Source organism: Elephantulus edwardii, unplaced genomic scaffold (assembly GCF_000299155.1).
Source record: "Elephantulus edwardii isolate Elephantulus edwardi_28Jun2011 unplaced genomic scaffold, EleEdw1.0 scaffold00094, whole genome shotgun sequence".
NCBI classification, from domain to species: domain Eukaryota; kingdom Metazoa; phylum Chordata; class Mammalia; order Macroscelidea; family Macroscelididae; genus Elephantulus; species Elephantulus edwardii.
In genome coordinates this window covers 773,611-788,292 of record NW_006399844.1, presented here as the reverse complement: position 1 = coordinate 788,292, position 14,682 = coordinate 773,611, and the positions used below count along the sequence as shown (strand labels likewise).

Sequence of the window (14,682 nt, the reverse complement as noted above, 5' to 3'; positions counted from 1 at the left end):
ATAGGGTCGCTATGAGTCGCAAGCGACTTGAAGGCACATAACAACAACAACAAACATACATTATGTTTCATTCATGTACATTGTGTGTCTCTGGTGACCTAGTAAGAAGCTGCACTGCAATCACAAAGGCATGTAGTTTGAATGTGCCAGCTGCTCCTCAGGAGAAGGATGAGCAAACTCTTTCCATATGATTAACTGCCTCTGAAAACCACTGAAGGGTCAGCTATGGGTCAATTCTGACTAGACACACCACAAAAAAATGCCTATTAACACCTTGTCTTTTCAAGTTCTCAATGAATCTTCCCTATTACTTCAGCTCCCTCCACTCCACCCGAATCTGCCCACTACTGTTGTTGTTTTTATGTGCCATTGAGTTGCTTGCGACTCATAACGACCCTACGTATAACAGCCCTAAACGCCATTCTATCCTGTGCCAACCTCGCTGTCTCAAACACACTCATTCCGACCCCTCCACTCACAGAATCAATCCATCTCATTGAGGATCTTCCTCTCCTGTGCTGTCTCTCTACTCTCCCAAACATGATGTCCTTCTCCAAGGATCAGTCCCTCCTTGCAACATGTCCAAAGTATGTCAGACGAAGCTTCAGAATCCTTGCCTCAAAAGAGCAGCCCAGCTTCACCCTCTCCAGGATAAACCTGTGTGTTCTAGCAGTCCATGGTATATTCAACACTCTTCTCCAGCACCACAGCTCAAAGGCATCAATTCTCTTTCTATCATCTCTAGTCAATGTCCAACTTTCTAATGCATAGCATGTAATTGGAAAGACTATTCTGCCCACTAACCTCTGCTATCCTAGTGATTTTCTTTTGTCTGCTTTTTCACTGTGTCTCAGTTCTGATTTCCTTGGGGTATATTCTTAGCAGTGGAATAGCTGCATCTTATGGGATTTCTACGCAGCTTTCTGAGAGAATGCCAAAATGTTTCTCACAGTGGTTATAACATTTTATAGTCCCAACAGCAGTGCATTAGAGTTTCAATCTCTCCGCATCCTCTCCAACATGTATTTGCTTGCCACCCTGTTAAAGTTTGCTACTGCCAATGCAGTGAGATGACATCTTTATTGTTTTGATTTGCATCTCTCTGATTACTAGGGATATTGTAGCTTATGTTTGATGGATCGTGGCTGAAAGCAGGGAGTACCAGAGGAATGTCTATCTGTGGTTCATTGATTATGCAATGGCGTTTGACTGTGTTGATCACAACAAACTGTGGCTGACTCTGAGAAGAATGGGAATCCCAGAACACTTGATCATCCTAACGTGAAACCTACTTGGATCAGGAGGCAGTCATCAGAACAAAGCAAGGAATCACTGCATGGTTCAAAATTGGGAAGGATGTACACTAGGGATGTGTCCTATCTCTATACCTTTTAAACTTATATGCAGAACAGATTATCTGGGAGTCTGGGCTCTGTGAGGAGAAGTGTGGCATCAGGATTGGTGGAAGATTCATCAAGAGTCTTCTAGTACCCATTCATGTTCAAGCAAAGTGTTGTTCAGCTTCCAAATGTATGGTTTTTTCATTCTCATTATTAATTTCTAATTTTGTAGCATTGTGGTCTGAGAAGGTGCTTTGCATTATTTCTATGCTTTTGAATTTATTGACACTTGTTTTGTGTCCTAAAATGTCATCTATTCTGGAGAATGTCCATGCAGGTTGGAGAAGAAGGTATACTGTGCTTTTTTGGGGTGCATTAGCCTATAAATATATCTATGAGATCGAGTTTGTTTAGTGTGTGGTTTAATTCTTTAGCATCTTTGTTGAATTTCTTTCTGGAAATTCTATCTTTTTTTGAGAGTGGTGTATTAAAGTCTTCAACTACTATGGTAGTGTTGTTTATTTCCTTTTTAAGCTTTATTAATATTTGTTTTATATATTTTGCAGGTCTTTCATAGATATTTATTATTGTTATATCTTCTTGTTCTACTGACCCCTTAATCATTATGTAGTGACCTTCCTTGTCCTTTATGATGGTTCTTGCATTGAAATCTATTTTATCAGAAATTAATATCACCAATCCTGCTTTTTTTCTGGTTGCCATTTGCTTGGTATTTTCCCCCACCCTTTTATTTTTAGTCTTTCTTCATTTTCATTTTTCAGGTATGTCTCTTGTAGACAGCATATTGGTGAATTTTGGAGTATTTTTTATCCAATCTGCTACTCTTTTTCTCTTCAGTGGTGCATTTAAAACATTTACATTCAATGTGATTAATGAGAGGCTAGGTTTTGTTGCTATCACTTTGTTCTTTTTGGTTTTGTTACTAGTTACTTTGGTCCATCCTGCTTTCTGTGGCACCTCCATTAGATGGACCTCTCTCAGAGTTTCCTGCAATTCTGGTCTTGTTTTTACAAACTCCCTTAGGTTCTGTTTTTCTGGGAATATCTTGATCTCTCCTTTACATTTGATGGACAATTTTGCTGGGTATAATATTCTTGGTAGACAGATGTGTTCTTTGAGTGTTCGATGTATGTCATTCCATTGTTTTCTTGCTTACATGGTTTCTTTTTTTATTAAATTTTATTAGTTTTAATGAACATTTACAGAGATTTTGGGTTTTCATTCATTCATTGTTGCACTGTTTTCTCCACCCTCATCCCCAGTTCGTTCTTCTTCCCCCCCCATGTCTGTTTTAATTGTCCAATTGCCAAAGCCACTTCTGATTAATCTCCTTTGTCAGTGTGTCCTTTGCCATTCCCTATCACTCCTCCCTGAGAGAGACTTCACCCTGATTCATAAGGAAAATGGGATGGCGTAGTCTCTTAGCTACTTCCTGCTGAAAAGGGACGCTGTGGGTTTCAGGGTGAATGTCTTCTCTCACTACTCTAAAGGGCCCCCTTGGCAGTAGGAAACACATAGACTATTATGGAGATTGATTTTGGAATTAAGATGCACTGTTATCAATTGTGCTTAGCTGTACGTGTTCATATCCTTGAAGATGTATCATGGAAGTGTTGCAGCCTAGAAGATACAAATTTAACTAACAAGTTAAAAGTGCATGAGTCAAACATTGAAAAGCACTAATATTCTGAGTAGAGGTTCTAATAGTGGCACAAATCAAGTTACAGAGGTAAGGTGGTTCCATTGCCATCCTTACTCTAACTTAATTCTTCTTTTTTTAATTTAAATGTGTTATTAATTTCAGTGAAAATTTACAGAGGCTTTGGATTTCCATTCATTCATTGTAGATTTGTCCCCTCCCAAGGCTCCCCCCCACCAGACATTACCCTCTTGGAAAAGTAAAAGAAAAGATTGCTTGCATGGTTTCTGCTAAGAAATCGACACTTAATCTTATTTGCTCTCCATTATAGGTTACTCTTTGTTTCTCCCTTGCTGCTTTCACAATTCTTTCCTTATCTTTGGTTCTGGGAAATTTTACTATGATGAGGTCTATTCTATATGGTGCTCTCTCAGTTTTTTTAAAATATATTCTCTTATTTTTCATTATGCCTGGAAAGTTTTTTTCTAATAATTCTTCCACAGCTTTTTTGGTGCCTTTACTTGCTTCTTCCTGTTCTGGAATTCCAATTATACACATGTTATTTTCCTTGATGGTGTCCCACATTATTCTTAGGTTTTCTTTTTCTTTACTTTTTGGTTCTGCTTTTTGTTCTAGCAGAACAGTGGTGACAATTCTATCTTCTATTTCACTGATTCTGTGTTCCATCTCTTCAACCCTGTTCGTGTGACCCTCCATCATGTTGACAACATCTGAAACACTGGTTCTTATATTTTGGATTGTGGTTTCTCGTTTTTTTTTCAGAGCCTCTAATGCCTCATTTGTTTGAGCTGCATTGTTTTGAGTTGTTTTTTAAGCTCCTCTTGGTTTTTGCGTATGGTGTCCTGTAATTCAAGTTTGTCTTTCGCCCATTGAAAATATTCAATCACAGTTCTTTTAAATTGTGTCAGAAAGTTTCATCAGACTTTCTGGCTTCAGGAAATCCATTGGTACTGTGTCACTTTTTTAGGTGACATCTTGCTTTGGGCTTGTGTAGGCCTGTTTCCTACACAACATTGCTGTGGTAGAGTATTTCATATCTGAGGCGATAGCAGGTTCTTGATCTGAAGTCACTGCTCTAGAAGAGGGTGGGACACCTACCCTTCTTGGGTTTCTTTCAGTTCAATAGAGAAAGGCCTGTGGAAGCAGCCTCCTCTATCCGACAACTGTCACGGTTAGGGTAGCCCAAAGTGCTCTGGGCTAAAGGCTGTTGATGAACTGGATGTGAGGAGACACAAGGCGGAGTGCAGATACCTGATTAGAAAACTAGGAAGCCTTGGTTTTCCCTTCAAGAATGAGCTCCAGCTGTCTCACTCCCTGCTGATTAAGCTTAAGGGGTCCCATGTGATCCAGCCAAACAGCAGTGAACCCTCCCACAGAGTACCTCATTCATGTTCCAGCGTTGTTCCTGGTGTGCTTCAGGAGCAGTGTTCTGGGCACCGGCCGGTGAGGATGGGACTAGAGTTCTGGGCTCACACTCACTCAGATACCAGCTTTTCTGCTCGCCCCGATGTGTCACTCCCTGGTGCAGGCATGACATCAGCAAGCAGCTGCCTGGTATATGCCAACAGTTGCTTTTGACTTCTCTCACTCAAACTCTAGCTGTCTCGCATCCTGCCGCATCTCACTGCTGTTCCATCTCCACTGCAGTTTCATCTCTGCTGCCATTCCCCACTCTTGCTTTTTTGTGGATGCCATTTACTTGATGCATTTCTTCCCCCACTCTTTAATTTTTAGTCTTTCTCCTCTTTTCTTTTTTTAAATTTTTTAATTTTGTGTGCGTGTACCGTCAAATCAGATCTGACTGGTACAGGAGGATATTGCACCTCCTTCTCCGGTAGAGCGTCTGGTGGATTCGAACCGTGTTCCTCTGGGATTGCAGTGCAGCTTCTTGCCACTAGGCCACCAGAGCTCCCCTTCCTCTTTTCTTAAATGTGTCTTTTATAGGCAATATATTGGTGGGCTTTTGCTTTTTTATCCATTCTGCTACTTTTTCTCTTAATTAGTGCATTTAAACCATTCATATTAAGTGTGAATACTGACAGGCCAGGTTTAATTGTTGCCATTTTACTGTGTTCCTTTTTCTGCTGTTGGTGGTTACTTTGGTCCATCCACTTTCCCTTGCTATACATTGGACTTCCCTTAGTAGTTCTTGTAGAGTTGGTCTTGTTTTCGTGAATTTCTTACGTTCCTGCTTTTCTGCAAATGACCTAATTTCTCCTTTGTATATAATGGACAGCTTTTATGGGTACAAGATCATTGGCTCGCAATTGAGCCCACACACACAGTTTTCTGTACATACCATCCCACTGTCTTCTTGCTCACATGGTTTCTGCTGAGAAGTCACAGCTTAATCTCATTGGTTCTCCTTTGTAGGTGACTCTTTGTTTCTTGCATGATTTTTAGTATTTTATTTTTATCTCTGATTTTGGAGAAGTTGAATATGCCATGTCTTGCTATTTCTTTTTAAGGTCTAGTCTGTTGGGATTCACTGAGCTTCTTCAATGTGTGTTTCCTCATTTTATGTGGAAAATTTTCTTCTACTACATCTTCCATAATTTTCTCATTGCTTCTTTCCCCCAGTTCTGGAATTCAAATCACATATGTCTTGTTCCCCTTGATGTCATTCCATATGATTCTAATGTTTTCTTCTTTTTCCTTCTGCTTACTCTCTATTTTTTTATTCTAGTAAGTTCTCCTTGAGGTTCTTTTTTTCTAATTCACTTCCATCTCTTCTCTTCTGCTTTTTCCTACCTCTGACATGTTGAAAAGTTCTGCATTATTGATCTTGATATTCCGAACAGTATTTTCATGTATTTCTGTTGTTTCAAGTACTGTGTAGGTTGTACCCTGTTTCTTGTAATAATTTTTTTAATTTGTTTCTCTTTACTTAAACTTCACATTGATGTATTTGTTCTGCCTCCCTGTCTCTGGGAAATTCATAGGATCTACAATCTTGTCTACTTTTTTAGGCGAAGGCTTCATTTGTTTCATCACAATGTCTGAACCTGCACCCTGTTTCACTGACATTATGCAAAGTTCTTGGTATATGTGAGGCTATTTTTGAGGTGTCTGTGTGGGTTGTTGTTGGTTCCTTATCTTTATAATACTATTGGAAGAATTGCAGATTCTATGTGTTGATCCTGATTTAGTTTCCCAGTGGTGATGATCTCTGCTGGTCATCTATGGGCAGCTCTGTTCTCTGTTTCCTATGGCAAGCTTCTCATCTGTTTGTTCTTGAAAGGATAGGGAGCTGGCCTACTTATATGTCCTGCAGCTTGATGGTAGGGTGCAGTTTTCCCCCAGGAGTGGGCAAAAATCCAAGAAGTGCTACTAGGGACACTCCCCTTCCCAACCCCAAGTCTCAGTAAGTACTAGTGGCTGTATCTGTCCTCTCCTGCAGCTGGTTGGGAGCAACTTTTTCTGCCTTAGCAGTCAAAGCCCATGGGGAGCTGGCAAGGTCCCCAGAAAGCCACCTGTGATATTTTCCTTCTCAAGTCTCAATAGATGCTGGTGGCCATACTTATGTCCTCCCTCTCCTTGGGCTTTTGTTTTTATATTTGAGCCAGATGGAAAACAGTATTGTTTTTACAGATATAATTCCTCCATCCTTGGAAAGTTGACCAGAGCTGTATAATGATCCCATTGTACTCCCTGACTTAATGCTTTTCCTGCAGTTGTAATACAGTAATTATTTCCAAACCCAGAACATCAGAATCACTTGGGAAGCTTATTAAAATGTTCATATCTGGACTCCATTCCTGGAAGCTACACATCTATAAGTTCTTGGAGGGGTCTGACACATGCATTTTAAACTACCTCCTAAGGTATTTCAGATAATCACCTGTCTAACTAGAAGATTTCTAAGGGAACTAATTTCTAAGAGATCTATTAATACTGTTACTTCATAATCTTGGGTTTTCAGAACATAGAATTTTATAGATTTTGCCCCCTAACCAAATGCAATAACTTAAAGGAACTCTGATGCCAAAGTCTGTATGGACTTGTGCTACCAAACTAAGGCTGCACTCTTGGAAACTGGAATCCACAATAGCTACAAGGAAGAAGGATTGACACTCTCTTCCTGTGCAATTTAGAGTCTTGGAAACTCAATGGAGTGTCAGTTATGAGTTAGTTACAACCCAACATGAATGAGTAAGTATTAACTTCCCTTTATCCTAATGTAAAAATGAGAAGTTGGTACCTGGAAATAAACGTTGTTGCAGGGTTGTCTTATGTTCTAGACCTTTCTTGGAATACACTGGTCTGCAAAGCGGGGGCCTCTCAGATAGACTTAGTTGAGATTCAAAATCTTCAGCCAACTCTGAAAGAGAAAATTCATGTTAGCTCTCAAGATTTCATTCCATCACTAATGAAATAGCCCTCAGAATCTGGTGAAATGAGTTTACTTGACCTTTTTAACCTTGATGTTTTAGAAAAACACCTTGAGAGGTTTCCCCATCGGCAAGTCTGAAATTTATCTTTGCCACAATTTTCTACCCCAGAGTTGTTACTTTTTTCAAGGTTGATTAACATTTCCTAGGTCTGCAGTAAACAAGGATGGTTTGATACTTTTTGGCTGTCTAGGCTGCAACTTGCTTTGTGATTGGTAAGAACCTTGCAGGGACTGGTCAATATATTATGCAAATGAGATGATTTGTGGATCGAGCAAGATGAAATTGTTAACAACCTCAATCTGTTATCTATCTATCTATCGTGGATACTGCCTATTGGCCCAGTGGTGAGGATCTTTGCTTTCCTGATGTTGAGATGCAAATCCATATTGAAAGTCCTTAATCCCATCATCAACCCTGATGGGATGTAAATGCAGTTTTCCAGTGGTGTGGTCTATATTTCCTTCTTTCTCATAACAGATTAAAGGAAAGAAAAGCCAGCAGAGAAGGGGGAGCCTCTGAAAAGAGCTTAAAGCAGAGCACATCCTTTGAATTCAGCCTGTGCTGGGAAACTAGTCAAACTTGCAGATACACAGAGAAACTCTTCCTCTAGAACTGGTACCCTGAATTTGGACTACTTGACTCCTAAATTGTAAGGGAATACATTTCTATTAATCAAGTGTGTGGTTAATACTGTAATTTGTTGTTATGTACCGTCGAGTCACCTGCGACTCATAGCGACCCTGTATACAATAGCCCTAACCTCTGCTCTATCCCTTGCCAATCTTATTCTCACCAACACACCTACCCCCATTACCTGTCACTGAATCAATCCATCTCATCGAGAATCTTCCTCTCCTGTACGGACTCCACCCTCCCAAGCATGACATCTCTCTCCAAGGACTGGTCCCTCCTTGAAACATGTACAAAGTATGTCAGACGAAGCTTCAGAATCCTTGCCTCCAAGGAGCAGCCTGACTTCACCCTGTCTAGGACAAACCTGTTCATTCTTTTAGCAGTCCATGGTATATTCAATACTCTTCTCCAGCACCACAGCTCAAAGGCATTAATTCTTTAATCATCCCTAGTCATTGCTCTGCTCTCTGATGCACAGCAAATGACTACAAAGACCATGGCCTGTATCAGGCATGCCTTAGTCTCCAGATTGACATCATTGCTCTTCAGTACTTTAGCGATGTCTCTAATTGCAATTTCCCATTGCAATATGTCTTTTAATTTCCTGGCTCCTGGTGCCAAGCAAACTAAAGCTGTTAACAATCTCAATCTCTTCACCATCCATGCTGATATTGCCAGTTGGCCCAGTGGTGAGAATCTCTGTTTTCTTGATATTGGGCCTCAATCCATACTGAGGCTGCGGTCCCTGACCTTCTGCAGCAAGCCCTTCAGGTCCTCCTCTGTTTCAGTAAGCAGGGTTGTGTCATCTGCGTAACGCAGATTGTTGATGAGTCTTCCTCCAATCCTGATGCCACATTTCTCCTCATAGAGCCCAGCTTCCCAGATAATCTGTTCTGCACATAGACTGAAAAGGTATGAAGATACATCCCTGGCGTACACTCTTCCCAATTTTGAACCATGCAGGGTTTCCTTGCTCTGTTCTGAAGACTGCCTCCTGGTCCAAGTATAGTTTTCACGTTAGAACAATCAAGTGTTCTGGAATGCCCATTCGACACTTTATCCCTCTTGATTATGCCAAGTTAATGGAAAATTAAGGGGGAAAATATATTTTTTAAATTCTACTATGTGTTCTTCCTTTTGTTTCGAAAGGAATTGGAAGACACAGAAGAATTTCATGAAACAACATATGAGCAAGAGCCTATGGTGATGAAAGAAGAAGTTCAGGCTGCTTTGAAGGAAATGGCAAAAAATAAGGCTCCAGGAATAGATGGTATACCAATTGACATATTTCAGTTAACAGATGCTGCCCTGGACGTGCTCACCAAGTTGTGCCAAGAAATCTGGAGAACAACCACTTGGTCAACTGACTGGAAGAGATAGATATTTATTCCTATCCCAAAGAAAGGTGACCCAACAGAATGTGGAAACTACAGAACAATCTCACTGATTTCACATGCAAGCACGATTTTACTGAAGATTATCCAAAGACGACTGGAACAGCACATCAACAGAGAACTACCAGAAGTCCAGGCTGGGTTTAGAAGGGGTTGTGGTACTAGGGATATTATAGCTGATGTTAGATGGATCTTGGCTGAAAGTAGGGAATACCAGAGGAATGTCTATCTGTGTTTCATTGATTATGCAAAGGCATTTGACTGTGTAGATCATAACAAACTATGGCTGACTCTGAGAAGAATGGGAATCACAGAACACTTGATCATTCTAATGCGAAACTTATACTTGGACCAGGAGGCAGTCGTCAGAACAGAGCAGGGTAACACTGCATGGCTCAAAATTGGAAAGGGCGTAGCCAAGGATGCATCCTATCTCCATACCTTTTCAACCTATATGCAAAACAGATTATCTGGAAGGCTGGGCTCTATGAGGAGAAATGTGGGGTCAAGATTGGTGGACGATTTATCAACAATCTGTGTTATGCAGATGACACAACCCTGCTTGCTGAAACTGAAGAAGACCTGAAGCACCTGCAGAGGGTCAAGGACTGCAGCCTACAATATGGATTGAGGCTCAATGTCAAGAAGACAAAGATTCTCACCACTGGACCAATTGGCAGCATCAGGATGGATGGTGAAGAGATTGAGATTGTACACAGCTTTAGTTTGCTTGGCTCCACAGTCAACAGTCTTAGCACCAGGAGCCAGGAAATTAAAAGGCGCATTGCCATGGGAAAGTCTGCTGTTAGGGACCTCTCCAAAGTACTGAAGAGCACTGGTGTCTCTCTGGAGACTAAGGTGCGTCTGATACAGGCCATGGTCTTCGCAATCACTTGTTATGCATCAGAGAGTTGGACAATGATCAAGGAGGATAGAAGGAAAATTGATGCCTTTGAGCTGTGGTGCTGGAGAAGAGTATTGAGAATACCATGGACTGCTAGGAAAACAAACAGATTCGTCCTGGAAAGGGTTAAACCGGGTGGCTCCTTGGAGGCAAGGATTCTGAGGCTCCGTCTAACATACTTTGGACATGTTGTGAGGAGAGACCGGGCCTTAGAGAGGGTCATCATGCTTGGGAGGGTGGATGGACAGCGCAGGAGAGGAAGGCCCTCTATGAGGTGGATTGATTCAGTGACTGGGATAATTGGGATGGGAGTTGTCAGAGACAGTGCGATTGGCACAGGACAGAGCAAGTTTAGGGCTGTTGTACATAGGGTTGCTATGAGTCGCAAGCGACTCGACAGCACATAACAACAACAACAACAACAACTATGTATTCTATACCACTGCACACATACCTCCACTAACCTCAACAGTTCATCTCAACAGTACTGGTTTTGTCTCCTTGAGGTGCTCTCATGCTAACTAAAACACAGATGACTGTTACTATGATGTTCTAGCAAGTTCCAATTAGAATCCAATTAGTGCCATTGACTTTATTCTAACTCTTAGCAACCCCTCCATTTGGTCTGCCCATCTTTCTCCGGAGAACAGCAGTTCGTATATTTGAACTACTGACATTTCAGTTAGTAGCCCAATACACTATGTCACAAGGATTCCCAATCACAGAATTTTAAATAATAAATAACTAACCAAAGAAGCCATTAATTCTAAATTATTCCTTTACTTCTTTGTGGGATGTAATCATTCACAATGTATCCGGTTTGGGCTTTTTTTACTTAATTGATATCATATATGAAAAACATGAAAATGTCAAAAAAGTGCATTTCAGTAGATGTGAGGAACTCAGCATTACAGAGAATAAAGAAGGAAGTGTAGTGAGTGTGAAATAACTCAGTTACAAAAGGACTCGTGGCAAGGAGCTGAGCTGCAATCCCAAAGCACACAGTTTGAGGCCACCAGCTGTTCTATGGGAGAAGACATGAGCAATCTTCGCCAGTGCAATTAACTCCCTCGGAAAACCAGCTGTAAGTCAGTTCTGACTCAATGGCACACAACAACAACAACAACAATTATGAAAATAGGAGGATAACCTAACAAGGCATGTATGACAGTTCAAAATGGGCAGAGAAGAAGAGGAGCAGAAAAAGGGGAAGGTGAGAAATCACTAGGAGAGCAGAAGATGGGAGCATGTGAAGGAGTAGGAAAGAGACTATGCAAAACACCATGTATATAAATTAAAAAAAGAAAGATGTGTAGATGTAAAAAAGAGTGAAAAGGAAGAGCTTTCTCCCTCTTACCATGGTCTGTGTCCATCATTCTGTCTATCCATTCCTCAGGTGTCAGGCTGCACACTTGCCCATCCTTTATCATCCATGAACTTGGAGCTTCTGAGAACACTGCACAACAGAATGGCTTCACTTTTATTACACAGAGATAACTATACAACTCGTTCATGTTCAGCACATCTATGACTTTGGACTCGGCATACATCTGTGGAGCAGCTGAAGAGCAGAAATGAACAACAGGCAGCTTGGAAATGGTTTCTTTCATTACACGTTTCAAAGAGTCCCGGTCAACATTTTCTATTCTACATCCCAAGACTTTCTTACTTGTATCATGCACACCAATGAAAAGATATCCTCCCTTACTGTTTGCAAATGCAGAGACATACTTCGGGATTGTACTTTTTATGTACTTTTCTATGTTTTTTGTAGAGAACTCTTTAAATTCTATGTTCTGAGACTCAGGAAAGGGTAGGATGGTTTCATATTCAAGCTCATCACTTTGGAACACCTGTTCAGCAAGATCCGGATGACGAATGTTCTGAGGCACAACCTTGTGAATTTTACTATGCGGAAAGCCTTCATCAATCAGATCACTTGCACCTCTTTTCTTGACTTTCAGGAAATGGAATGCTTCTGTTGATTTAATCTGAAACACCGAGGTGCCAGATTTCTGGTACAGTGAAGTATACAGGCTGCAAATCCGGGGCTTGGTGGGACCATCTTCCAGGGAAAGGTCACTGTTCCAGGACTTGACAAAAATGGAAAAACATCTTCCTTGTTGCTTAGTCTCGAAAAAGGCCTCCAAGTCTAAAGACTTAATGAGATCTCTCAGAGCTTCTTCTAAATCCAGTCCCATCTCCAGTAGACGATCTTCCTTGTTTGCCATTTGCATCTGAATCACTCCTCCTCCTGAGTTTAATAAAGCGCACGCAGCCTGTGCAATTTTCTCTCTCTCTTTCTGAATTTTCTTCCCCTGTGTCTTCTGTAGGGTCTTTCTGTTCTCTTCACCCAAAGTCACTTCTCCTACATTGATGACCAGGTCTGGGTGAGATGATTCCATTATCAGAGAGCAACAATTTGTTTCCATGCTGATCCTGTTCCTGAAAGAATTGGAACATTTGTTTCAGTTAAGAGTTGCTCTTTGCCACCACAACAAGACAAAGGTAAACAATCCAATTGAAAAATGGGCACTGGATATGAACTGACACTTCATCAAAGAAGACATTCAGATGGCCAACAAGCACATAAAGAAATGTTCAAAATTCCTAGCTCTAAGTGAGATGCAAATCAAAACAAATATGAGATATCATCTCAGCCCAGTAGGAGTGGCAAAATTTAACAGAACAGCAAGCAACAAATGCTGGCGAGGCTGTGGAGAAACTGGAACCCTTATTCACTGTTGGTGGGAGTGTAAGATGGTGCAACCACTGTGGAAGGCAGTGTGGCACTTTCTCAAAAAGTTGCAAATAGAGATACCATTTGATCCAGCAATTCCAGAACTGGGAATATACCCCAAAGAGACCATGCACACACATGTTGTGGCTTTGTTCACAATAGCAAGGAGTTGGAAACAACCTAAGTGACCATCAACAAACTAATGGATAAAGAAGCTGTGGTATATTCACATAATGGAGTAATACACTGCATTGAAAAACAAGGAACTCATGCAATATTATTCAAAATGGGTGACTCTGGAGAACATAATGCTGAGTGAAATATCTCAGTCACAAAAAGGACAAATACTGCATAGTGCCACTGTTGTAAAACAAGACTGACAATTAGGGGGAGACTGAGAAAGATAGGATAAATAATATTTACTGCATTGAAATAGATAAGGGAGAAAACTATTTAAAAGAGAGATGTGATTATGTATTATTGTAATGACAGGAGTACAGAATAAAGTCTGCATAGTGGGGTGGACCTGGTGCAGAGTGAGGGGGAAGAGGGATTGTAAAACAATGAGGGAGTTTTTCTTTTACTTTTCAAAGCGAAGAATGTACTGGGGGGGAGGGGGGAGGCAGGGAGAAGGGTGCAACAATGAATGAATAGAAAAAAAAAGAATTGCTCTTCATACACAATTAGTGAGTTCATTTAAGACGAAAATGTGTGCTTAGAGAAAACAATAGACTAGTGAGCAAGGCTAGAACAGTCTTTCTCTCTAGAACTTACTGTATACGGGAGACAAAAATGGGGTTAATAAAATGAGACATTTTATTCATGGCAAGAAAAGACTTGAAGCCTTTTTAACGATTTAAAAGCTGTACATGCAGCAAGTAAAGGTTAGAAGAATTCTTGTGAATACAAGTTGGTTCTAAGGTAGAATAGAGTCCATGGGCTGCCTTTTTAAGGTTAAGTAAGGCACAAGACAAGAATAATGGTATTTTTTTTCTAAAAATTAAACTAGTTTGTTTACAAAGTTCATATACATTGTGTTTCACACTATTTTTCACTCATATTGTGTTTCATACAATCATTCCCATGCATTATGTTTTATAAATTTAATCACCATTGGACCTTTCTCATCATTACCCTGTCTTTTCAGGTCCCTGCCATATTCTTCCCATTTCCTTCATTCCCTCCCTCCACCTACCAACATAATAGTATTTTTCTTTTCTTTTGTACTGACAAGTGTCTATGTTCACATACTTTCTCCACATTCTGTTTTCATCCTGAGAAGTTGCAACCAGTTTATTGTAGCATGCACAGAAAAATCATTCATGACCAAAAGCTGAACTACTTTGAACAAACCAACTGCTTGGGGAAGGATTTGAAACACAGGACACTGCTATGGTGCCTGGGTGCCACTCCATAATAAGTTATGTCTCTCAACCCAGAGGCCTCTGTGGCAAAATATTGAAGGGTTAGCTGCATGCAAATTCAATTATCAAAATTCCACAGTGATGTCATCCTACAACTAATTTGGTCTTTGATCCATGCACTGATATTCAATGCACCAAATCTATTCTTAAGGTGACTTTTGAATTCAAGTGA

The 14,682-nt window shown here is 40.6% G+C and overlaps 1 protein-coding gene across 1 annotated transcript in view; it reads right to left on the bottom strand.

Moving 5' to 3' along the window:
- Positions 1-12,778, bottom strand: part of SLFN13 (schlafen family member 13) — a 21,880-nt gene extending 9,102 nt beyond the window's left edge. Inside the window, 4 exon segments of the mRNA XM_006891054.1 lie at positions 7,223-7,342; positions 11,704-12,363; positions 12,366-12,397; positions 12,507-12,778. Coding sequence (XP_006891116.1) covers positions 7,223-7,342; positions 11,704-12,363; positions 12,366-12,397; positions 12,507-12,778 — 1,084 coding nt within the window.
- Between the last annotated feature and the right edge of the window lie 1,904 nt (positions 12,779-14,682).